The 25,108-nt window shown below is 45.0% G+C and overlaps 1 protein-coding gene across 2 annotated transcripts in view; it reads left to right on the top strand.

The window, feature by feature from the left end:
• Positions 1-4,420: 4,420 nt before the first annotated feature.
• Positions 4,421-25,108, top strand: part of LOC146203673 (hydroxyacyl-coenzyme A dehydrogenase, mitochondrial-like) — a 42,390-nt gene continuing 21,702 nt past the window's right edge. The window contains exons 1-4 of one of the 2 annotated variants that reach the window (XM_084588848.1): positions 4,421-4,779; positions 4,986-5,114; positions 17,442-17,599; positions 23,706-23,832. In XM_084588848.1, coding sequence (XP_084444974.1) covers positions 4,669-4,779; positions 4,986-5,114; positions 17,442-17,599; positions 23,706-23,832 — 525 coding nt within the window. In that variant the 5' untranslated portion in view covers positions 4,421-4,668. The remainder of the gene's footprint in view (positions 4,780-4,985; positions 5,115-17,441; positions 17,600-23,705; positions 23,833-25,108) is intronic. The other variant, XM_084588849.1, reaches the window with a different exon arrangement.

A 25,108-nucleotide genomic window follows, 5' to 3' on the forward strand; every position in this document is an offset into this window, starting at 1 on the left:
GGGGAGCGCCGCGGCGGAAAAGTGAAACCTAGTTTCTATGCTAGTTACAGTGCCTAGTCATACAAAATATAATGGAAAGAATCATGGGAAATTAGCCATCACGTGATACGGCAAGCGGTAGCCGGTAGCTGGTTTCGGTTGCGGTTTCGCACGCTTTCTCCGAAGGAATGCCTTCGCGTGGCCTTCGCTACGCGACGCCTGCACTAGAAACCTGAGGCGCGCGCTGTGAGCAGGCGATGCATGGAACTTTTGACTTTTAGACGGGCTGATCTCGAGGGGCTGCCGCCGCTGCGCAGTGCACCCGTGTATTTCGCGAAGTATGGCTGGGTCCCCTCAGCAGCTGCGCCATATGAAATGCTTGCGGGGCTCGACGCATAAAGACGAAGCACGCGAGAACAAGACGAGGGGACAAAGCGCTAATAATCGCTTCGTCCTGTCGTCCGTTGCTTTCTTGTGCTGTCTTTGTGCGCTGAGTCCCGCAAGCATATATTCAAACCAACTAGCCCAACAGAAAGTACTGTCATATGAGATGCTGCGTGCCGGGATGCAAGAACTACACGGATATACCTCTCGGGACTATCGCTCCAACGGTGAGTATCCTGTCATGCGCACTCCTCGAGAAACGAAACATTTGTTTGTCAGGGCATGTGCATGTATTGTTCGAGATGAAAATCGTTTGATTCATTTAGGAAATGCAGACCTCAAATACACATTGTTACGCTGAAGCCAGTTGCCCATGCATGTAATGTTATGTCGAATTCGTAGTCTCCCTGACGAAACCAAAGATGAAAAGGCCACCTTCAGTTCTCATTAGTGTGCCTATAAACACGGAGTACAATGCAATAATTGTAAACAAAGTAACATGTGTTACGACAAGACGCACAACTTTCGGCAGACCGCTCCGGTAGGCTTTCGATCCGCGGGGAAATCCCATAGAGTTGGAAATCCAAAGTCACTAAAATATACCATGTACCCTGCTACTTTTGAGTCTGGCAACTATGTTGGCTAAATTCCCAAGAATCATAGCGCGCAAAAGAGAGAGAAGGCATGGAGAAGGGAGCGGCGTCAGAGGAGGTTGGCTTCCTCCATGATTGCGAGTGAGAAGACAGCACCACGTCGTGACGTTGGTGAGTGGTGCACTAGTAGACGACAAAAATTAAAAAAAAAAGGGATTTGATTCGCGTAATGCATTAATGTATTGTGTTCGTCATAATCGAGTAATTTAAACTGTGAATAATGTGCTTTGAGGAGGAAAGGCATGGAGGTTAACCCGTAAAAGAAGCCGGCTTGCTATCCTGCACTGGGGGAAAGGGGTGAGTGGATGTAAAAGTTGAGAGAGAGGGATGGGTAAAGTTAGTATACAGTCGCATCACAGACGTGAATTCATATCACGTCGAAATTACTCCGCAGCCCTCCACTATACGCAATTCTCTTTCTCTCTATTTACTTTCACTCTCACCTTCCTCCCTTAATTCTTGCCTTCCGCGAATGATAGATATGCTGCGCCTTTCCTTTCCTATAAACGAACTATAGTGAACGTATACCCCTGTCACACGGACAGTTTCGATCCTCATTGAACTCGATTGAGGTTGTCACGTGGCAACTTTCAAGTGCAATCGAGCTCGACCCTGCTTGACTTCAGGCTGCTTCCTCAAGCGCTCTTGAGATTTCAAGCACACTGTATTGGAGTCGTATCGCAAATATTCCTGATTCCAGCGAGGTGCTTCACGGACAGCAGCAAGAAGCTCCCCACAATGAATTTCCTGTACGTAAAGCGTAGTCAGTACATCATAGCAGTAACAAATGCGAGTGTAGTGAAAGTGATCACGTTCGAAACGACTGCTTTTTCGTCAAGCTGGTGGAACTGCCCGCATGTATATTTTACGATCGTGAAAATTCAATGCGCACTTCTTGCTTTCCGAACGCTGAAATGAATTTTGAGCTGTGCATCGTTCATGCTAACAGTGATCCGAGCGTACGATGTAGCTGCAGTGTTATATATCAATGACTAGTTTTTCGTGTGTGTGTTATTGTGCTTCAGATTTGTCGTGGGTGCGCGGCCTTTTGTTTGCGTGCGCGAAACGATTCTACCTACACGGAGAGCGTCGCCATCAGGGCTAATTGTGACGTAGCTTGTCTAATGCGCTTTTTTTTGTTGTAATTAATAAGAGCTATGAGAGCTCTTATTACAATCGGGCGCCGACGGGATTGTTAATATATGTTCTTCCACGGGGGAAATTGTTGCCAAGATTTAGTGGTGAGGAAAAAAAAAAACGTTACATTGTTTTTCGGTTAGATGAAAGGATCACTGTAGGAAACCAGGTCTGTAATATTAATAAAGCTGGCGAAACAGATTGGGCAGTTTCATAATACAGAATAAAAAATATGCTGACACAATCTGAAATTAAATTTCATATTTAACCACAGCTTCCCAATTGTTGCCAAAATTTAGAGCCGAGTAAAAAAAAAAAAGAAAAAAAAAACTTTATCTAGAATGATCATGGCTTGGGAAGCCAGGAAAACAGACTGGACAGCTTTATGATACAGAACGAAAAAAAAAAAAAATGTTGAAACAAGGCTATTTGATTTCATATTATCTGTTAACCACACAGTTTCTAGAGCAGTACAAGGATGGAGATTTTTCTGCACTTTTTGCAGGGCAGGCCTCATGATATTTGCACTAAAAAGGAGAGAAAAACCAAAACTCACATAGTGAAGTGTAATGGCTAGAGTAAGGAGAATCTCCAAACCAGTAGGTTTGACAGCAAACTTTTGGCTTGAAAGTGTATACAGTGGTTCTTGGATTTAGCTTGCTATCACGTACAGCTCACAACTGATAGTGCGAACTTTGAGCACCATAAATAAACATTGAGGTGCAATTTTCATGGCATAATTAAAAGCAGTGAATTTATAATCTGGCATGCCTTGGGGTGCATGAACTGGTACTTCATAAGAATGATGAATGCTTACACTGATATTTTATGCAGGCATCGGTGAGCAGAAGGTTAAGAGGTAAGATATGGAGCAGGTGGACTCGGACTGAGTTTGCTAAGGAATTGCATGGCTGCTGTATTTCACTAAATTCCACAATGCCTGGTTCCACCACAGTTATTTCACATGCGCTAGAATGAAAAACTAAAGGGCTCCGCATAAAATAGCACTTCACCAGCTTCTGGACTCTAGAGACAGGCAGATTTGCATATGCAAGCACTTCAGACATCACGTGAAACCGTGTGAGCAGCCAAGTCAATTTGGCTACATATATATTGCCATGTAATATATAAGCTTCCCTCGTCACGTCATGTGGATACCCGACAATAAAACAAATGCCTATCATAAATGGCCGCAGCATGTACTACCTGCTATTTACGCGCACAGATTTCATGCTCCCATTACATTTTTCTGTTGTGCAGTTTTACTTCTTGATTTTTTTATGAGTGAAATCGCATGCAAGTATATATTACATCTGAAAATCCGCTATGCATGATTATCTGCATTGTCCCTGCAATGTAGCCATCACCAATATTTTTTGCTATTTGTGTACGTAAAATGCCTGAGAACAGCCACATATGCGATGTGATCTTACTGGCAACTGTTTTGAATGCATGAAATGATCTTAGCTGCAATTGGCCCTCTGTTCTGACGTTGGATGAAAGCCTTTGACTAACTATTAGGCAGCGTAATTGAAAACCAATCAGAACCCACCTTTGGGCTGGAATTAGCTGGCCGATAATACCGGCTGCCTAGCTATGCCCAGTCGTTTACCGACGGCTGATCCCAATTTCAGTTTAGGAAGGCGCACTTTCACAGCAGTGGCATATGCGCATCTCTGCATCATAGTCCGGTGCCTACAGTGGCACCATAGGCGCGACGAAGCGCTGTTTTAAACAGTCATGCGTAGGCATTTTAGTTCCTTGTTTTTATAGTTTTGTTTCCCGCTTCAAATTAACAGTGATTCGTTCAGGTTATGAAATGAAACCTCAAACATGCTCAAAGAACGTCCTGTCTTCGCGAAGGTGCTGCAGAGACGAGCGACTTACGTGCCTGAGGTGCCCGCTTTTGAGAACCTTATGGTCTTAAGACACAGAGGAACGTTAAACTTGAGCGTAGCCCCCGCGAAAAACAGAAATTAGGCTGTGTTGCAGAGCGTGTAGAGCAGAAGCAGACGACGTCCGCCGACGCCGCCGCGCTCGCGCCAGCAGCGCCAGAACATTCCAGTGACGTTATGTGTCAACCACATTAAACCGTTTAAAGTGTGACAAACACTGTAGAGTTCTTTTATTTTTTTAACTACTGCAGATGACGCGACAGAGCTGGTAATTTGTTTCGAGAAAATCATATTTTGCAGGTTTTGAATTTTAACCACGACTATCAAAGCACGAGAAGGAAGTGCGAGACGAGAAGTTTGACCTCCTCTGACGTGCGTACTTGCACGGCCGGAAGCGCTCTCTCCTTCGACCGGCCGTGGTACTTGGTGCCTACCTGTCTGTCTACCGTTCCGCGTTCTCGTTATCAGTTTTGGCTCTTTGGCCCTTTGGCCTCTTTCGGCCAAGGCTACAATCCTACAGTCGCTACAAGTGTTGATCGGTTGATCTACCTTGTACTCTTGGCGACTTGCCTTCAGCATTTTAGCGCGGTAGGCTAGTTCATTTAGTTCAGGCCATAACCATGTTGGCGACCTACCTTTCGTCTCGTGCCTTTTCTACTTCTGTTGTTCGAGCGACTATCAAACATGTGGTTGTCGTTGGAGGCGGGTCTATGGGAGCCGGAATCGCGCAGGTAACGCTTAACATTTGGTGTTTCCTCCGGTGTGCGTTGCCCTGTTCATTGACCCTTAGGCTGTCGTTACTTTCACCCTTACGGCTATTCCTGTTATGCAGCTTTTCGAGGGTCAGATGTTCGTGCAATGTTCGTGCAATGTTCGTGCAATATTCGCCCTTGATGAGCTAAGTTGCCTACAGTCGGTTTCGCTTTGTTTTACCTAGGTTGCCTCCCAAACCGGTCATCAGGTTGTCCTTGTTGACGTATCGAAAGAAGTCCTCGACAAGTCCAAGGCTCGCATCGCGGAAAGTCTGAAACGAGTCGTAAAAAAGCAGTTTGCCAATGACAAAAAGGTGCGTTTACTTATATATAATTATATATAAACAGTGTTAACAGGTATGTGCTGCCGTCGGTAAGGACAGCTCCCCATTTAAAAAAAAAAAAAAAAAAAAAAAAAAAAAAAAAAAAACTCCAAGCAATGTAAAACTTCGCCTAAACGGTGCCTGAGTAGCCTAAAATGTCGGTCCGTACGTAGCGTTGCCTAGATGCTGCTAATGTCACTTTTTTTCATATCACCAGGTAACGTTACACATTAACATTATATATATATATCAATATCCTGACGTTCGACTGACAAGAAGTAAGCACAATAACGATGCTACTTAATTTATATTTGCAGTTGAGCAAAACACATGCACGTGCTACGCAACAAAAATTTATGGTCATCTGCATATTCTGCCAAGGTGAAGAAAATACAGAGATCTTTAAGGCAACAGATTACAAGGAGTAGATTTTCTGACTGTGCACATAACGCAAACATTCCCATGGTGATTAAGTTAATTGTATCAATCTTGAAAAAGAAATAGTGTGAAACAGATACTACTATTATGCTGTGCACACACACATAACAGCAATTTTTAGTGAGCTTATATATACCCTATGTGAGGCCCTTGTTTTAGAGCCAGTGATACCTGCTAGTCAAGGGAAGATGTTAGACAAAGCTCTGCTACTCCAGGTACAACCCAGAGTTCGAACTCGATTTGCACACTTGACCTTTAACTTAAACTGGCCAAGGTCAAACCAAGCACACATAGTTAGGACTAACAATGTGTTACTATGCGCCATGTGACCATGCATGAGGTTGAGGGTTTGAGTCCTTCGCTCACATCACAATTGCAATGGCCCCCGTGACACCAGCCATTTTCGAGCCACCGAAGTTGAAGCAGCATGTAGGACGACACTATGCACAACAGAACAGATACTCCTGTGCAAGGGCTCTTCCCCTTATTGCCTCTGTCATGCCATTTTCTCTGAAGGCATCTGTATGGACCTCTGTGGGATGCCATATTTGTTCTCTTTCATATCAGAATTGTGATGCAACCATTCTTCATGCAGTGTTCTGGAGGGTGTCATACCATTTCGCTGCCTAATTGGCATGCATTAAGCAATAAGGATTCGAATTGAGTTAAGTACCCACAGTGGTATGTTCTATTAATGTGACTTAGCACACTGTGTGCTTTTGAATTGGATATCCCTGCATGAGCGAGCTTTCGCCTTCATACATATGGGCAGTCCTAAGTGTCTCGAAAGGTTTTAATTCATTTTTAATTCTTCCGTTACCAGGGGGAAAATGGGTGTTTTTGATAGGTCTCTGGCAAACTTTTTTGCTGCAAACTATATGAGAGCTAAAAATGAGTAAAATGCTTAGAAATGATGGGCATAGAATGCACATTTCAAAAACATCTATTTTACCTCAAATACTCAGTGTGAGCATTGGAAAAAAAGAAAAATAGCAGATACACAGATTGGACGAGAATAAAGAATTTAGATTTGCAAGATAATAGCCATTGCAGAAAGATTTTAAAGTTACAGCTCAAATGCAATTTGAAGTAGAAACGTTTTTCTTTATACTGCCTAAAAAAGGCTAATTTGCGCCTTTGATTTGATATGCATGTTACTGTCTGAGAAAAAAAAGTTTAGAGGCGTAATTTCTTCACTGAACTAAAGCCTGAAAACAGTACTTTAAACCAGTCTCATTTTTAATTTAGGTTGCTTTTGAAAATGCCAGAAGAAAAATCACAGAAACAAAGTATAGCTTTAAAAAAAGTATAGCATATAGGAAGCTCTTGATATGAAAATCAAACAAAATGCGATGAAATTATGTAAAATATGCAGAACATTTTCGATTGCCAAGAGCCTATTCGCAAAGCATTTAATGGCTGTACTGCTGTCGACTCGTCACGGGCAGCGCACTTCGACAAAGTACGAACGTAAAAGTGAATTTACCACTGCGATTTCGCTGAACCGCCATGTTTTGTGGATGCTTCACCACATGGTCCTCACAATACCTGCAGTGAAGCATCCTCAAATGACAGCTGGACGAATCAAGTCCAAAAAATCGAGTAGTTGGTCACGATGCGTCTGAAATTTTAGGTGCTCATATGCATTAGCACAATGGAGAAGGTCGCAGCTCCACAAAAAAATTCCACATAAGCATGTCCGAAAAATAAGTAATTTTCTGTTGGTGACTGTAAATATCCTTTTTGGCGTTTAGAACTACTGCTGTGAAAAATAGTTGAAGTCCACTGCTTTGGTGAACAGTTTTGGGCTGCTATGTCAGTCTAAGGTCGATGCCTGGATTTCTATTCAGCCGAATCTCAATCTTTCTTGGTGATTGCGGTAGGACGTCTCCCCAAACATTGTCGAGGCATTACAGATAAGAAAAATATCAATCGTGACATATTTGGAGGGAGTGAACGAGCGGGAAAGAGGAACAAACAAACTAGAAGCAGGCATGCATAGCCACCATCATTCTGGGCTGTTGCTGAGTTTCAGTATTGGAATCAAAATTCGACAGTGCAACGTCCTCTTCTGAGCCGCTACCACTGATTGCATTCAACAAATCTGCTCCACAGGCAACAGAATCGCCTGAAACAGGTTTTTTTTTACGAGCAAGTGCCGTTTCCAAGGTTGATACCATGTTGGGATCATTCCATGCCACAACCTCAATTTCAGAGTTGTTTGAAAAATAGCCTCAGGGCAGAAAAAAAAATAAAAAATAGGCATGAAATAGAAATATTGTGTCTGAAATACAAACTACAGCACCAGTAGCATGAAATTTGAAGTTGAGTTTTTTTATAACCGACACTTGAATCATAGTGGCGTGGTAAGGAAAGAGCTAAGCTTGCGATGGAAAAAATGAAAACTACAAAAGGGCATGATCATGTTGCTAATCATATTTTGCTAATCATATTTATTAAAAAAAGTCTACTCTTCCATTTTTGTGCAAACACTAGGCAATTGCATTAGCTAAACACGCACATGCTCATTTTTAAGAAGGCACCTTACCGAGGCCTATTCATATGTTGCTTTAGTATCCTCCGGTTATATACTGAATGCACTGTGTTAATGGAAAGTAGCAGGATTCAATAGAGTGTGTATATTACCTGTGCATTATATTAGCCTTGTCAGCATTATTTTACAAATATCTGTTCAGGAATGTTGTCTATAATAGACTCAAGCGTTGGTGTGATGTTTGTACTAAGCGTTGGTACTGCATATGCCTATAAACATTGCTGCGATGTAATTCTGAAGCATCGTGATGACATATCTTGGGCAACATTACTGTAACGTTGCATTTTGTTGCTCTCTTTACATGGCAGCAACGTTGCCATGTAACTAACTACTTACTAGCAACGTTGAGGTAACATACTGCATTTCTTTGGTGATTCCAATGGGACTCGGTGGGTTTCAGTTGGAATTCTCTTTCCAAATGTACAGACAATTTAGATTTCACATTCCAATTGGGTAGTCCAGTGGGAATTTTCATTCGGAATGGACAGTCCAGTTGATTACATTTGGAATTTTCATTCCAGGTGGACAATTCAAATGGACTGCAGTTGGTTCCAATTGGGCAGCCCATTTTCAGCTATACTCTGCCTATGCTCACCTATACTCAGCCTATGCTCACCTATACTCAGCCTATACTCACCTATACTTGGGGACAACTTTCTGTGGCTATGCAGCCAAGGCTATGGGGGCGGAGCTTTTGTCACAGTGTTACTACACCAGGCAGTTATGGCGTATCTAGCCTCATTTAAGGCTTCAGTTTGGCCTTTACTTAAAGTAATAGTTTTTGAGCTGCCAATGACGCAGGAATGTGTTTCTTTACGCCACTGAAGGCCTAAGCGAACGTAAATTTCCTGTTAATGATTAGCCCACGCTACATACAGTGTTGAAACAAGCACATTGTGAAAGCGTACGGAAACTGGCGGGTAGACGCAGCAGAAGCAGCCGGTGTATGCTTCGCGGGATTCCCGACAGATGTAGAAGCTATCACATTTGTACGGTGTAGTATACTCATTTTAAAATGTACTACACTAACATTGTACTGACTTTGTTTTTTATTTGTGATGTTTCTTGCCTCGAGGCATAAAATAATGTTAGGATGGATGAAGGGTATGGTCAAATAAAAAAAGGTTAGCTCATGTAAGGAAGTTCAGGAGTGAACGGTGATGCGTTCGCTTGTGTCCAGGCAGCATATGACAACGGATTGTGGAGGAAGAGACCAATTGCCATCAGGTGCCGTGTCGGCTTCAGCGCTGGACATTCCCACAGTAGGTGGTGGATATCAGCTGCAACATCTCGGTACTTGCAAACGGGACACCCAGGGTGGGGATACTGTTATGTTCAGGGCTTGGGAGCCCAGTGAGCGATGAACTTCCAACTGTGTTGCTGGGTAGAGACTGAGTTTATTGTACATTTGGAAGCAATGGAAAGGGAGGGAAAGAAACACAAGCTCATTGCTTCTCGTGCTTTGGTCGCGCACATGGTCCGAGGACGGTCGACTTCCAATGAATCGTACGGCTTGGGTTTCGTTGGCCCGCGCGTCGTCGTTGTGGGTAAGGACATAGAGATAGAAGGTCTTTCTCTGTGATCAGGGGTAATCCTACTGGTCTCTCTGAAGCGGCTGGCTCGCACGTGCGAAAGAAAGCATTGCAGCTGAAGTGGCCGTGCGTCCGTTAGCTAGGAGGTAAGGTGGTTGTGCGTCGGTTCACATACACAACATCCTTTCCTCCTTAGATTGGGTCACAGTATCGGTTGAGTGGATGACGTTCATGTTGAGGCCTTGGCAGAGCTTGATCTTGAATGGGCCCGTTTGGCTGTTCGTGGCAGGGTTGAATTGCGCAGTCATCTTGCCAGGCCTCAGCTTCTCCATGTTCAGAGTGGTGCGCTGTAGGCAGATCGTGTGCAGGTGAAGTTTCCGCTGGTGTTGTGATCACATAAGGAGCCGCCAGTGTAAACTGTTCGCTTGCTGCTGGTCTGCTGGTCCGATCGTCCAGTGGCGGATTTTCCATCGGTTAGGCTTCAGCACCTGGCTTTATGTGATCAAGGTGCCAACGAACCGTTCCGGTTTTTTACTTGATTAGCCAAGGTCTATATCCTAGTCTCTTCAATACAGTTCCTTCTATCCAAGCAGGGCTTCCTGTGAAGTTGCAGAAAAAGAGCGAATGACCTGCGACCGCTCCTCCCGTAATGCTCTTGTTCGAGATCGTCTTTTCAGCAGGTCATGGCGGAATGCATGTGAGTGCCATCGAGAGCTTGCGTCCGAACATGAGTACGGGTGGTGTTCTGCCTGTTGTGACTGAAACAGCCGTGCGCTGCTTGAGCAAAAACCGAGCCAGCCTACACGCAAATGTTCCAGACTGATCCTTGGCCAACACTTGCTTAGTCTCGAAAACCATTCTCTCTGCTTGCCTATTCATGGCTGGATGATAGGGAGCACTTGTAATGTGCGTTACACCATTCTTTAGGAAATCTTCCATTTCCTTAGAAATGAAGGATGCGCCATTATCTGTTACTCTAGCATTTCAGGAATGCCGAAGGCTGCAAACAGGCTACGCACTTCCTCGATTAGTGTCGGTGACTGTATGTTGCGCACATGGTGCACTTCGAGCCAGCTGTATGCGTCTACAGCAACTAGCAGCATTCTTCCCTCCACAGGGCCAGCTGAGTCAGCGTGGACTGTGTGCCATGGAGCTGTTGCACGCTCCCAATCAGAAGGTGGTGCTTTAGGCCGCATTCTTTGATGGCGTGCGAGAGCCTCTTGTTTTGCCTCAGTGACCTGCCTTATTATGTGCAAACACATGTGCAGCGTGGAAAACTAGTCACGTCCTAGCAAGTTGTAGCCATTTCCTTACATGGCCAGCAGAGGTAGCACATAGTCCTTTGACTTAAATAGCACACAAACTTGTGATGATCCGAGAGTGCAAAGCTCCTCTCCTGACCAAGTGTACAAGTCAAGGGGTTCGTTCATAAGCTTTGGGGTGTTCGTCGGCCATGTTTGACGGTACGCAGCCTTGCTGATTACAGAACATGCGGCACCCTTATCCAATTTGAATTTTAGGGACCTTCCCTCGACTTTCATGTCAGCAGGGAATTTTGGGCAGGTTTTTGCTTACTCACTACTTGAAGATCGTAGTCTGGATTGCTGGGTGTAGTGTCATTGCTCTTGGACTGGGCATTGACACTGTGCATTCCTTGCCTGGTGTTGGGCTTGCCTTCCCTGGTTTCCTTCTTTCGGGAGATGCACGCTTTCTCGATTTGTCCCTTCTTGGAGCAAAAGCAGCATTGCGCCGTATAGACCTTATGCAAAATTGCTGCTACCTAACAGCCGCCGCACGTGTTTCCGCCATGTTTGAGGGTAGCTGAATTCAGGAGCGGCAAGCAGCAGGGTAGGGGGTTGCGTGGCTGGCTGTGTTAATGCTCGTTGTCGTCAATAATGCCGACATACTGTTGTGTCCCTTGATGTACGCATAACTAAAATTAGGCCGTAGAAGAAAAGAAGCAGCAAATTATATCCCTTGAGCTTTTTTTTTTTTTTTTCTTGAGGCTTGTGTTAACCAGCTCTTGCGTGGTTGTCACGCTAGGTGCACTTTCGATCAACAGTGCCTGCATTGTAACATAGTATCTTATTTAGCGGGCTTTGAAAGATTACAAATTGGTACTCTGTGCCAAGGCAGATGAAATCTATCGCCCACGGTGTGCTAAATTTGTCTGTAGACGGACTGCGCATCTCCTTTTCACCTAAATGATCTGCAAGATCTGATCTCCTTATTGCGCCAACACATCCCAGCTTTTACGGTTTCATGCATACAAGCTGTCAACAGATTTTGCCCGTATGTATACGTTCAGGTATCCAGATAGAACATGTTTTGGCACTTCAAAGGTGCCAGACTGTTCTCTTAAATTCCAGTGTGATATTCTAACATCTTTATGCATTCGATTCATCGATGAATCGAATATAGTAGACTACGTCTAGGCTTCAGTTACTGAGATGCGTCTCCAGAACACAACTTGCAAAACGTATGACGCAAAGTATACGTGGCAGCAACTGCCTCTACTCTTTAACTGCTCTCGTCTACCGCGAGTTCGCATGATTGTTACTGCTAAGTGATGGCGATTACCGTGCTGTTTACTGTTTTTTTTTTTTTTATTAGTACGAAATTTTTTTTGTCTGCGAGTTATGTGAGGTGCATCGAGAAAGAGTTGCGCCTTAATTTGGACCACTCCAGATTTATTTTCTCTCATTCATTATCGCTTAATAATGCTATTTTTTCATTTAACCTTCATGGTGCGCCGTCAAAACAGTTTAGTGAGGTAGGAATTCAAACTGTCAACCATTTGACACTATCCACAGAGCAATATGGTTTGTAGCGAGCCTTACCGCGCTTAGCAGTGAGGTTTGTTACCGCGGCTATCGTAGCAGAAACAAGGATGCGCGCACACATGTCTTCGAACTTTATTTTGCCTAAAGATACCCAGCCCTCTAAATGTATGCATCACATTTTCTGTATGCTTATTGCTTGGTACATTCTACTACTTCCCTGAATTTCTGCTGGCAAATAATGTTTGTTGTTTTGCAATATGGCAAAAAAAAAAAAAAAAATGGCATGCATCACAGCTCTACACTGATGACATTTGTGTTCTTTCAGGTGTCAACTGACTGCACTCCCCATAGATTCGGACTTTGCAAAATAACTTCGGTAGCTATAAAAAGAAAACCGCTATTCAAAATTAGACAGCCCATATTTGTTCGCTACGTTTTCACAAAACGATTTCATGAAGAATGTCGCTAGTGTCGAATATTGCATGACAATGCAGTGCTATTAGTTTTTTTCATTCAAAATCTTCACAAGCAAAGAATGCCACTAACATTTCGCCCCCCCCCCCCCCCCCCCCCTGAAACCCTGAAACTTAAAAATAAAGTTTGTTTCTCAAATGCTAGAAACTGGTACAGACTCTGAATAGGCTCCTATAGTTGCCTGTCTCACTACTGATCTCATCCAGGACGTGGGTAATAAAAAAAAATATGAAATACTTTAATTCTCTCAAGAATTATGGAAAGGAAAAAAAAGTCAAAAACTGCACATTGCACAAAGCACTGCTGGAATACACTTCCACAAAGGAGCTTGACATTGCGTCTGGGTATCAGGCACCCCTCTGCAATGTGACTTCGCAGACAGCAGTATCTGCTAATATATTGATTTCCACGAAATAGAACCACGATGTGACGGCCACAGGAGATATATATCCGAGGAGGATCAGTGCACACGGAATCATGGCGTTGACCTGTCGCGTTTCGCCGACAAATTCACGTGATTGGGGGTGCTAGAAAATAACATATATTAAAAAAAAAACACAGTGCGCAAACCAGACGACACGGAGGGAAGAAAGACGAACACGAACGCATGTGTTCATCTTTCCTCCCTCCATGTCGTTTGGTTTGCGCACTGTGTTTTTTTTTTTTAAATCATGCACCAACTAGCCCCCCCCCCCCCAGAGCGTATCAATAACATATAGGATATGGGATCTGCTATATGGTAGTTTTCACGCTAACCAGATACATCAGCCATTAAATGTCCAGGCAGAGGATGGGAACAGTACAGTGCGCGTGCTGTACTGGGAATTGTGAAGGTCCATCAGAGCGCAGTGTGTATTAGGCATCAGTCCTATATTAAAAAAAAAGAAATCAATATTAAGCATCTTCGTGCACGTGTAATTCGTACAACGTGCTCTGAAATGGCAATGATCGAGGCCGAACACCGGGCGCAGTAACAAGTTGAGCCTAGCCCGTGCTGGACTCGAAGGCATCCTGCGGTGGCTGACGCAGCGTAATGACATCGCAGACGTGTTTTACAACCGGAAGCAATATCAAACTCTTTCATGGACGCATATTTGAGCAGTTAAGGAATGTGCCGGAGCAGCAACGAAAGTTTTGCCGTTTGTAGCTACGCTGATGCCACCGTTTGCAAGAAGTTGTGGCAGTGCAGTATCGCTTCACGAAGTAAAATTGGAATGCAGGCAGCATGGACATGTCAATTGTCTATCATTTCGTAATTTTTTACTCTGAATGCGAACAAATAGCACGGAAACCACAGCAGAATGCAGACGCAGCTAGCGCGATGGCAGCAGCCGTAAGCGCAGCCGATTCACTCAATCCTTCAATATGGTGTCACATAGCGTGGTTCGCTGAAGGTCCGATAGATGGCAGCAATTTTGCATAAGGTCTATTGAACTTGCACGTACGAGCCTCGTACCAGCCATCACATCGATAACAGTGTCGTTGCTGCGAGCAGTGTTTGCATTCCTTTTTCAAGTTGAGAAGTTTTGTGCACCTCCGTGAAGCTCGTCGCTCTCTTGAGTCCTCGCTGCTGCGATGCGCTTTCTGCTGACAGAGTTTGTCACAGATGCCGCATACGAATTTGTCACAAAGCATGACGTCTTGGGGCAGCATGGTGGGATTCATTAGAACAGGTGTGTGTCCTTCTGCCAGCAAAGTCTTTGTTGCAGACGTCATTTTATTTTATTTATTTACAATATACTGCAGGCCCTCTGGTAGGCCCAAGCAGGAGTGGCAGCAATAATATTATTACATCATATATAAAGAAAAAATTATACACAGCTAGAACACAATAATCATGGCAGCCAGGGGTAGAAAAATTGAACATTTGGTACAATAATCAAATGAAAAACGTCAGTGAAATCGGCAGTACAAGGGAAAACATTTGTTTTTTGTTATTTAAAACACACACTCATCACACACAAACATCAGCACTCTGAAGTTGCAGTCTGCTGTGAAACTTCTGAGGGCTGCGACGTAGTTGCTGATCGATTCTTCGGGCAGTGGGTCGCTTCGCTGGAAGACGTGCCGGCTGTACAGCTCGGATGGTCTAGGGTCAAAGTTCTTCTGAGGAAGTGTGATTAAGTTTTGGTAGCTGACTTCTGCAGGAGTCTTCGATGTAACCAGCGCACAGACAGTCTAGAAAGAGTGGAACCCGCATAGCATCAGGAGGATCGGGTGCTTCGCTTCATTGGAAGTATTGTTCGCCACGAAGTAGGTGAGGCGCTGAGTCCACGAAAAACAATTTTTGACATTAAATGGCTCGATGGCTCGGTGCATTCCTCCAGTAACCATGGCCTGACTTTGGACTGCGTCTGCTCTAAATCCTATTTCTTGTCGCTAGTGTTCAGGGCGTGGGTGGTGGTGGTGGAAACGTTTATTGGTTAATTGGAGTTTGGGAGCCACAGAGTGTGGGAGCCCCGTGAGTGAGGAACTTCTCAACTCGTTGCTGAGCAAAGACTGAGTTTATTGTACATTTGGAAGAAGGGGGGGGGGGGGGGGAGAGAAAGAAACGTGAGCGTTTGTGAAGCATTGCTTCTTGTGCCTTGGTCGCGCACACAGTATGAGGACAGTCGACTTCCAAGGCATCGTACGGCTTGAGGTTTGTTGGCCCGCGCATCATCGCCGTCGTCGCGGGCAAGGGCACGGAGATGAAAAGCCTTTCTGTCCATGGCCAGGGGAGACCCCTGCTGGTCTCTCCGAACCGAACGGCTCTCGCGTGCGAAGGAGGCATTGCAACTGGAGCTGCCGTGTGTCATTTCGCTGATGCATTTCGGCCCTGTAGCTTTGTCAGCTGGTGAGCCCAGTTGTTCTTACTCATTCCATCCAATGGGTCTGTCCAACTGCACTCAGTGTATCCATGTGAACATTCACATGTTTCACAAAGAAAGCATAACTAATATTCTTTTTACAATAACAGCTGTCCCTGAGTACAGACCCTTTACAGTGCGAGTGCATGGGCGCTGCCATCTTTGGTCATGTGACCCTTCATCATCGTCGGCCTTCAGGCCTTCTGGTTTGACGGCTTCTGGCGCGCTGGCACCCTGCTGCACGGTGCTGCGTACTCGCTATCGCTGGGGACAGCAAGCTTGTAGACAGCCCACAAACTTTATTTGAATGCTCATAGTATGTGCAGGTGCTACAAAATGTTTAATTTAACCATGTATAGTTCCTTTATTGTGCCCTTCTGTCTGTTTAAATTGGCTAGAACATGTCGACAAACCCATCAGTCGTCGGTACGTTTTCTTTTTATCAATTCCTCTCTCTAACGCTCGTTATGGAAAACATAGTTTACTGTAAAACTGAATAGATTACAAGCTGATTATCGCTGCAGACCTTTTCTTTTTCAATTTTCTTGGGCAAAGGGCAAAAGCATGACCGTGCTGATTGAGACATATAGTATTGAATGTTCAACGTTTAGCATTGTGCACAATATTTGCTACTTGGTGAGGACCCTTGTGTAATCCCGACAATTTATAAGATATTATTTTATCTCATGTAAACGTCCTGCCTTCAAAAGGCTTATTACTCTGTTCGAAGACCGCATCTGGCACTCAGCGGCATTCGCCTGTGCTCTGGCGAATATGAGCAGGGGTATAAAAATCTTATCATGCTGAATTTCATCATTCACCAGTGCATTAGTTTGATAAAAGCAACGATCTTTACATGTATTGCACCAGTGCTTGTCTAAAGTAAGCAGCTTCACTGATGTGCCCACATTGACTTTGGCTCTCTGCCACAATCAATTCATTATGAATGCATAGACATAAGACACATCAAGATACTTCTTAACATCATGCAAACATAGTGCAGCAGCAGTGCAAACGTGTGTGCATGTGTGCATGCGCGTGCGTGCGTGCGTACATGCGTGCGTGCGTGTGTGTGCGTGTGTGCGTGTAAACGTCAGGGTCATTCTCGCATTTCCATGGCGTAAGGTGTACCACAGTCCCACATGTGCCATTGGTCCGCTGGACCCACTTCACATACATTGCATACATAGATTTTCATTACATTTTGCTTCTGTCACTCAGCTTTGCAAATATGCCTTTGCAAATATGCCTTTGCAAATATGCCTTTGCAAATATGCCTTTGCAAATTTCATCACAACAGAATCATTTCATATGAAAAGAAGTGGAGGCAGCAGATTTTTGCAATGTTGACCTCCTCTTAAATAAGTTATGACATTTTCAAAAATGTTTTAGATGTCTCTCACAAAGCGGATGCATTCAACATTGTGTTTGGCACACGATAGCCTAACTTGCTTATGTGTCATAGAACATGTAAAACATACTATACACACGTGATTCATGTTCTTGTGGCTGCATGACATCACCAGTAATTTTTTGTTGCTGTGTTGTTATTGGAGGTTAGCTTGACCATGAATGCACTTATAACCGCTACTTTTTGCAGTTAGTATTGCTTGCTTGTGGTAAACATGCTGTGTTTTTGTTGCTGAACAATTCCATTTGTTTTATTTGCCTTTTTCATGTGTTTCTAGGCAGGTGAAGAGTTTATGCATAAAACACTGGCTGGCATAGCAGTCAGTACCTGTGCAGAGGAGGCAGTCAAGAATACTGACCTTGTTGTGGAGGCCATAGTTGAGAACATTGATGTCAAGAAAAAGCTTTTTGCAGCACTTGACAAAGTTGCATGCCCGTAAGTACTGTTTTGCCATAATCCCATTCTTGGAATATAGTTTTGCATCATTGAATGATCCAGATATTATTGCCTTGACTGTTTCTTTCTTCCTCTCTCTCTTCGGGATAGTTTGTTTTACATTTATTCATTTATAAATAGTCCTTGAGTAGCGTGCCCAACTTATGCCCCTGTTCTGCAGCTGCAATTGTTTTGTGGCCGCTTGGCACAGTGTAACAATATATTTAGGTGTTGATACTGGCTTCCCGCTTGTGGGTGATTCCCCTGCCCGAGGGAGACACAAAACACACATACACAGCGGGCCGTGAAAAAAACATCTTTATCTTACATGTCCGGAGGTCAGGGGTGTCGTGATCAGGAGCTAGCAGCAGGAGCACCCACACTCAAGACGATCGGGCGAGGAACAGAGAGAGGCAACGGCGTGCGCTCCTTTTTATAGCCCCCGCACCAGGACCGGTTATCCCTGCACGAGCGGGGGGAGGGAAGGGGTAAAGGGGTGGTGCATCGGTAGCCGCGGGAAAGGCACTCCCTTCAGTTGTGGCTGGCGCGGTCCCCACATGCTGTGGCAGAGACTACACACAGGTTGTTTACAGTCTAGTACATGTGCTGAATGGAGCGGCGTGGGGGCGCTACGGAGCAGTGGCCATTCGCTTACAGAGCGGTGCCCATGGCTTAGCAGCGTTCGTGCTTTTCGGTTCTGTTTTAGGCTGTGTTTGTGAGTGTTTTGCATTTCCAGAGTGCATCACAAAGTGTGGATGTTAGGTTCTCAGCTTCCACCTTGGGGCAGGCACTGTGTACAAACGAACTTTGCTAGAATTAGCTTTCTATGTCACTGTTTGGGACCAGCTGCGCTGATCGTTAGGCAAGCTCAAGTGATGGCACAGGCCATTTCTGTGGACATTCATCATGGCCTATGTACCACGTAGTGGCTGTGTTGTGTCACGCCTGAGAAGTCCAGCTGGGTCCAGAAGTCGACCAGGTGCGGTTATTGGTAAAAGGTGCTTTGTACCCAACTGCAGTTCACAGTGCCAGCCTTGCACGGATCGAGTGCCGCTTTCAAAAGCTCTGTCGGTGCATGCTCGCCTGAAACAGACGCTGGGAAGTGCCCAGAGCAGATAGGTAATTTCAACTCAGCGACCATGTTCGTTACGTCGTTACGAGTTTTGTTTGGCATTTAGTTGATGTGCTATAGAGAAATATATTAGTTTTCTTGAGAAGTAGATGAATGCAGTGATCATCGGAACCGCTGCCAAGACCTATGTTACTGGCTACACAACTGTAGGTTGCGAAGCTAGTATAAATGTGGCCTGTGCTAATTTAATCTTGTGAATACAAGAAGCCATATCTCTTGGCTAGACCAGTTGCAATACTAAATTTGTTATACAAAATGGATAATCAGGCTGCAGTACGATATTAAGTAAATAGAGCAATTTGAAGTCCTAAAGCGCCACATGTGTTATGAAGAGTGGAGAGGTCTGGATAATCTTAGGTCAACTGGGATTTTTCGTTATACGCCGACATCGCACAACGCAGGAGCACCTTTTGCTTTTCGCCTCCATCAAAACACTGCCTCTACAGGCAGGGTTGTACCCGCATCATTTGGCACAGTAGCCGAGCTCCCTAATGCCACTGAGATATTCCTTGGCTCAAAAGTCTTAATGTTTCATCATTAACGAACAAAACAGTTCTGCTCACTAATGACGATATGGACCCTCCCTTTCTGTTTGGATGACCCCTTACTCTTTGACAACCACAGTATTGGCGCACTAGACGGGAGATGGAATGGTAGTGTAGCAATATTGTCCAACAATCTTATGGTCTCCTGTAGTTTGTACCATCTGTACACCATCTGTACATTGGTGGGGCTAAATGCAGAAACGCCCTTGAGATTCCTGCGCACATTATAGAATCAGGTGGCAAAATTGAATCATGTTCTCTACATAGCAGTCCTCACCTTCACACAAGCATCCCTTAATTATACTGCCGAAGCAGATGCTGAATGCATGCATAAGAGGAGCGTGCATGTTGAGGCCAACCGTTTTACCTTTAAGCGGTGCTTTTGCCAGAGTTGCGTGAAGGTACCGCATAAGTTATGCAGCAAAGCTGCACGTCTTCTTTGCAGGATCTCCAATCAGCCAGATTGAAAATCAGTCGAGAAGGAATTATGTTGGCTATCCTAATCGAAATAGTCATCGTCTCCACAGCTCGCACACAGCGCGGCACGTCGTACTCACGACAGATTATGCAATGGAGCCGGGATGTACGTAGGGATGGCTTCGCGGCACTACAGGATTGCTTGCCCCCCCCCCCCGTTGCGTAGCACCATCTGTTAGAGTTCAAAAGAAGCATGAGAAGTGCCTGAACAAGATGGTTCGCACTGCTGGGCGGAGTGTCAAACACCTGAATACTGTATTCTTACACTGTGGCTGCACAGGTTTGGCACCTCACTACAGTGCCAAATAAGATGTGCTGTTGGGTCCCCGCTCATCATACCAAGGTTTCTGCCCAAGGTACTGTTGCAATCAGAATAATGCGAGACGTGGGATAGAGCGGCCAAACTGCATTTTGCACCATTAAATGGTGCATGCTTGATATTTCATCCCTCACAAGCATCTCTGTACCCTCACTTCGCTTTACTTATGCCGTACGTAAATAGAGCTAGCATTCCAGGTGCTTCAATATCCGGACAGTCTACGCTAGCAGCCATACCGCAGTGGCTCGATGGTTTGTTAGGAAAAAAAAATGAAAACGGAACAGGAAACACTCGGGTCACAAATAAAAGATGAAACATACAAACGTTATATTGAAAATTTTAACTGCTTATAAATTTACTCTTCATCGTGCACTTTTAGACACTTCTTCGGCAAGCATTTGCTCTCGATGACACACCGCACAGTGCGGTTCGACGGAGTCCCTGATTGCACTCTCTCGCTCCAGACATAGGACACTATATTTGCTGCACACTAGTCCTATTCAAAACAAAAACATCACAATCAAAGAACGGTAAACGTGGACGGCCCGTGGCGGATGCGCAATGCAGGCGGGGGTTGTCGGGTTACAGGCTGCACAATGCAATCCAAGACGCACGCCCTGGATTCTCCACGTATGGTTCAAGGTGCACTTGATCGCCGCCAAAGCGTGAATTTCCGATGCAATAAGTCAACTGCTGACAGGTTAAGGCGCTCAACTTCTCACCGGGTGATCCGGGTTTGAACCTGGCTGCAACAGGCATCTCTCATAGTCAAACCTGGTTGCTATGATCAGTGAGGCCAATCTGGTGCCTCCTTTCAGTACGTAACCATTCTGCATCCACAAGTGACCCCACCACCACCAAATCCTCCCAGTTATTAGGCTGCTCTCCTCTACTCTACCCTCGCCTGCCCACTCCATAGACTTTGCGTACATGACTATGGGATTTTTCTAGATGGTGTAATCGAGTGGGGTTGGGGGCAGTGATTGTGTGGTACTTCTGAAGGGTGGATGTGGGGCGGGCCAGTGAGAGGGCTAATGCGTTTCTGGAAGGTGGGTGGGTGGGTTAAGGGCAGTAGCTTGTAGGCTTGAGATGGATTTTGGCTGCTGTATGCCCGGATGTGTATCCGCCACTCTTCGCAGGGAATTTTCTCTGGCAGATTCTTCTCCACACATAAATACACTGTAGCTCTTTCTCCTAAAGCAGGCTACGCTGTTAAGGGAGTAAAACAAAAGATTTCATACTGGACGCCCCTCCCCTCACACCCCTGTGCAGAGTGGCCGCACAATCTGCATTATTCATCACAACACCTAAAATATCGAAGTAGCACCTGGCGATGATTGTGATGCACATACGATGCCTGTAAGGTAGGAACGAGGCTAGAGATGCTTGCAAGGGATGAAATATTGCGTGTGAGCCATTAGGTTGTGCCGAATTCAGTTTTACCATGCTTTTCCATGTTCTGCAATAGTGTGATTGCAACAGTCCATGTAATCCTGTAATGCTTGTCCGCGTGCATTCCAGCATGTGGTGCACTCAAGAAATGCACTATTGCCTGTGCGTCCGGTAGTTAAGGAAGCCAATGAATCTATATCAGTATATGAGGGTGGGTCAAATGAAAGTGAGCCAACTCACTGCATGCAATAGTGGTTTGGTCCTTTATCTGCGAGGCATGTCTCGTTTACAAAAGTGATAATGATAAAGGTTCTGTAGTGTTCTTGACACTGGAATGAATACGGTTGTGTGACATAATGGACGTTCCAAAAGTTGAACAGCATGGTGTAGCAAGTTTTTCGACAGCTGAAGGTGTTTCCCAACAACAAGTTTGTCACTGCATGGCTGTCATGTAATGCGAACATTGCATTTCATTGGCCACTGTGAAGCATTGGAGCAAATAGTTCGAGAAGGGCATGAAATTGCAAAGACAGTCCAAGATTGGGCCGAAGCCACCGTACAATCACCTCAATATAATTGCAGAGGTTGAACATCTGATTAGCATACCTGCCATTCTTCCCAATTTGCCCAGAAGGCTCCTAATTATTGACCGAACTTGCTGATTGTACTACTACTGACATATATCTCCTGATTAGTTAAGACTGCCCACGCAGGAATGGTTTTTGTGAAACCGGCATCGTGTGGTCTGCAGCTGCATCATGATCACCAGCACCTTCATCATTGGCTAAGCAGCCGATCCGATCCAAGCTAAGGCCAATGTAACTACATTTAATTCGTGCTGCGCAGAGTGTGAAGTTAGTATTGTGCTTGAAGTCATGGGACTATCAAAACCAGAAAAGAGATATTTGCAGATGTTTTTGAAGTCTCATATTTCTGAATTTCTGTGGCTGATGAGATCGAGAAAAGGCAAAACTTTTGCACAGCATGCGGATGCAACATCAGCACAGTTCATGTTGGCGAAGGTGATTTGAAACTGAAGGAAGAGCTGAATTCTGCTCATCAGTGTGCAACGGAACACCCCAATGCCTGAAGCTAGTGAGAGGCCATCAGTCTAGATAATGTTTCAAGAAAAACTACTCTGACAGATTTTTGAAGCTAGCAATGTCCTACTATTGCAAGGTCCCTGCTAAAGAGTTCATTCGACACTGCCTGAAAATGTGGGTGGACTCCCCTCCCCGTAATTGAATGATCCCACTTCTCGTGCAAATAAAAACTCCCGATTTTTGATTTCGCCACATTGGCAGGTGTGGATTGGACAAAAAATTGAATAAGCACCGATGAACTGGCAAAGGGTGTGAACATAAAAATGAGTTGCGGTTTGGTTCACCACTCTTCGCGACTTTTGCATTTTTGCACAGTTGAAAAAACAGCTCAAGGGAACTGGATTCATGTCCTAGCTATAGTGCTCCATTGTGCTCCAATATGTATTATTAAAGATAAATAAATAAGCCAGGTGAGACTTTTCATAGCAGCAACCCAAGCAGTGTTATGAGACGGGAATTGCACAACTCGTTAGGCAGTGAGACAAATGCCTAAATGCTCACGGAGTCTACTTTCAAATAAAGTACCCCGTTTGTCATATACTCGCATTGGCTCGCTTTCGTTTAACTTGCCCTTGTACATTCATAACTCTGTCCTCTTGTAGGTGAAACACGCGTGCATACCTGGATCAAGATACAGCACTCTGGTACTATATTAGGTATGGTGGGTAACCATCTGCCATTTGCTACTCTGGCAGGTGAAAAAACTGATAAGAGTGTGACAGCTGCAGTCACTGCAATGGTTGGAATGTGAGGGGCACCAGGTGGATATGCACATCATGCCCTTTCTCTTTACGACAGAGAAAGGGCTCACTCTGTTGGGTGAAGTGCACAAGGGTCACAGGTCAAGAATTTCCAGCACCATTTGCTCATGAGGTGCAGAAAATGGGGGACAGTGGATCATATAGAGAAACAAAGTATGACCAGAGACATAACTACTCAGGAAGGCAATCCCCAGTGACCTTGATAACGTGCTAAACCTTGCTAGTTGCAAACAGACCTGAAGGGACTCATCGCCATTTAGTCCTAACTATGCTCTTGAAGAGGAGACCGTAGGCTCCTACAGCCATTTTGTTATAGTAATAAGGAGTATAATAAGTTGGTCCCTTTTTTTATATATATATTTTGTTGCTTCCTTAAGGTCCACCATATTTTCAAGCAACACCTCCTCTCTGCCCATCGCAGACATTGCGAGCAGCACATCAAGGAAGGACCGTTTTGGTGGACTTCATTTCTTCAATCCTGTGCCTGTGATGAAGCTTCTAGAGGTTGGTCACTCTCAGCTCAATGCACTGTTTGATCTCTCTCCCGACTCGCATTCATTTTTGTATGTCTATCGTCATGAAAATTTAATGCAGTGCTGTCTGTATTTATTGGGCACTCTTCTTGTCAAGTCTGAGGCAGTGGGCTATATAATTGCCTTATTCCCTGCATGTGCACGCAGAACGGTGGTATTAGGCACTTCTATGGTGCTTTTCAAGAGCAGGCCGTATGCTGCTTGACTGGAGACCTGAAAAGCTTTCTAATACCCCGGTCAGACGAGCAAGTTTAGTGTCACTTTCAACGAGTGCACTCGCCTTTAGTGTCATTCGCATCGTGTCACACGATGAACTTTAATGACACTCGCTGCCGAACACACTCAGCGCAAAGTGAGTTTGGGGAACTCACTACACTTTGTCCGGCAGGCGAGTGTGTAGTCTCGACAACAGGGCACTTCATATTACTCATACATTTTTTGAGAATTACAATGTTTTGAAATGTTTATCGTAATTTTATGAGCGTTTCTATTAATAGGCAAGGGATTTAAGCTGTCACCAACTAAAAACAATGCGCACACTTGAATAGCTACCCTCGCTCTAAGTGCTTGCGCTAAGGCGAAGGCGTTCGTCTGCTGCTGCACCTCGATGGTATGCGGTATCTCAAGCTGCATCAAACAAGTTGGAGTTATCTGTAACCCAATCTCTAGAATGTCGTCACTTGACACGGCAGCATTTCGCTCAAGCGCCGGCCGAAGACAGCACCGCTTTTGCTCCCACAAGCCGCCAGCTCCAAGCCAGCACCTTTACGGTGCATCCGGCCCCGCTGTCACCGGCGTCAGAAAAGTGTGCGAGAATTCGTTTTTTCCGTAAATAATAATCCCTGGAGTAAATCAATGTCAGAAATTATTCCTTCTTGGGGATCGTTGACCCGTACCGAGTCGCTAGCAGGAGTAATCGCTGCGATACAAGCAAATTTCTGCTCACTACTTCATAGCCATCGTCCCCGGCGGCGCGGCGCAGCTCACCCTTGTAGTACACGTATGTAAGTACACGCTAGCTACGTACGCTCCTAAGGAGTCGTCGATTTCAATTGCACGTTTCTCTCATTTCTCTCAAGGCAGTGCCACAAGTGAGCCATATATCCTATTAAGCTGGCCATACGAAAGCGCCGCCCACTGATACTTCGATGCCAAACTATAGGCCTAGCGACGACCACGGAGGAGCGCACGGCCAAGCGCTACTTGCCCCGCGCGCTCTGCCGTTCACGGGCGCTCACGGGCGGCAT

Source organism: Amblyomma maculatum, chromosome 1, assembly GCF_055883805.1.
Source record: "Amblyomma maculatum isolate TAMU_Amacu chromosome 1, ASM5588380v1, whole genome shotgun sequence".
NCBI classification, from domain to species: domain Eukaryota; kingdom Metazoa; phylum Arthropoda; class Arachnida; order Ixodida; family Ixodidae; genus Amblyomma; species Amblyomma maculatum.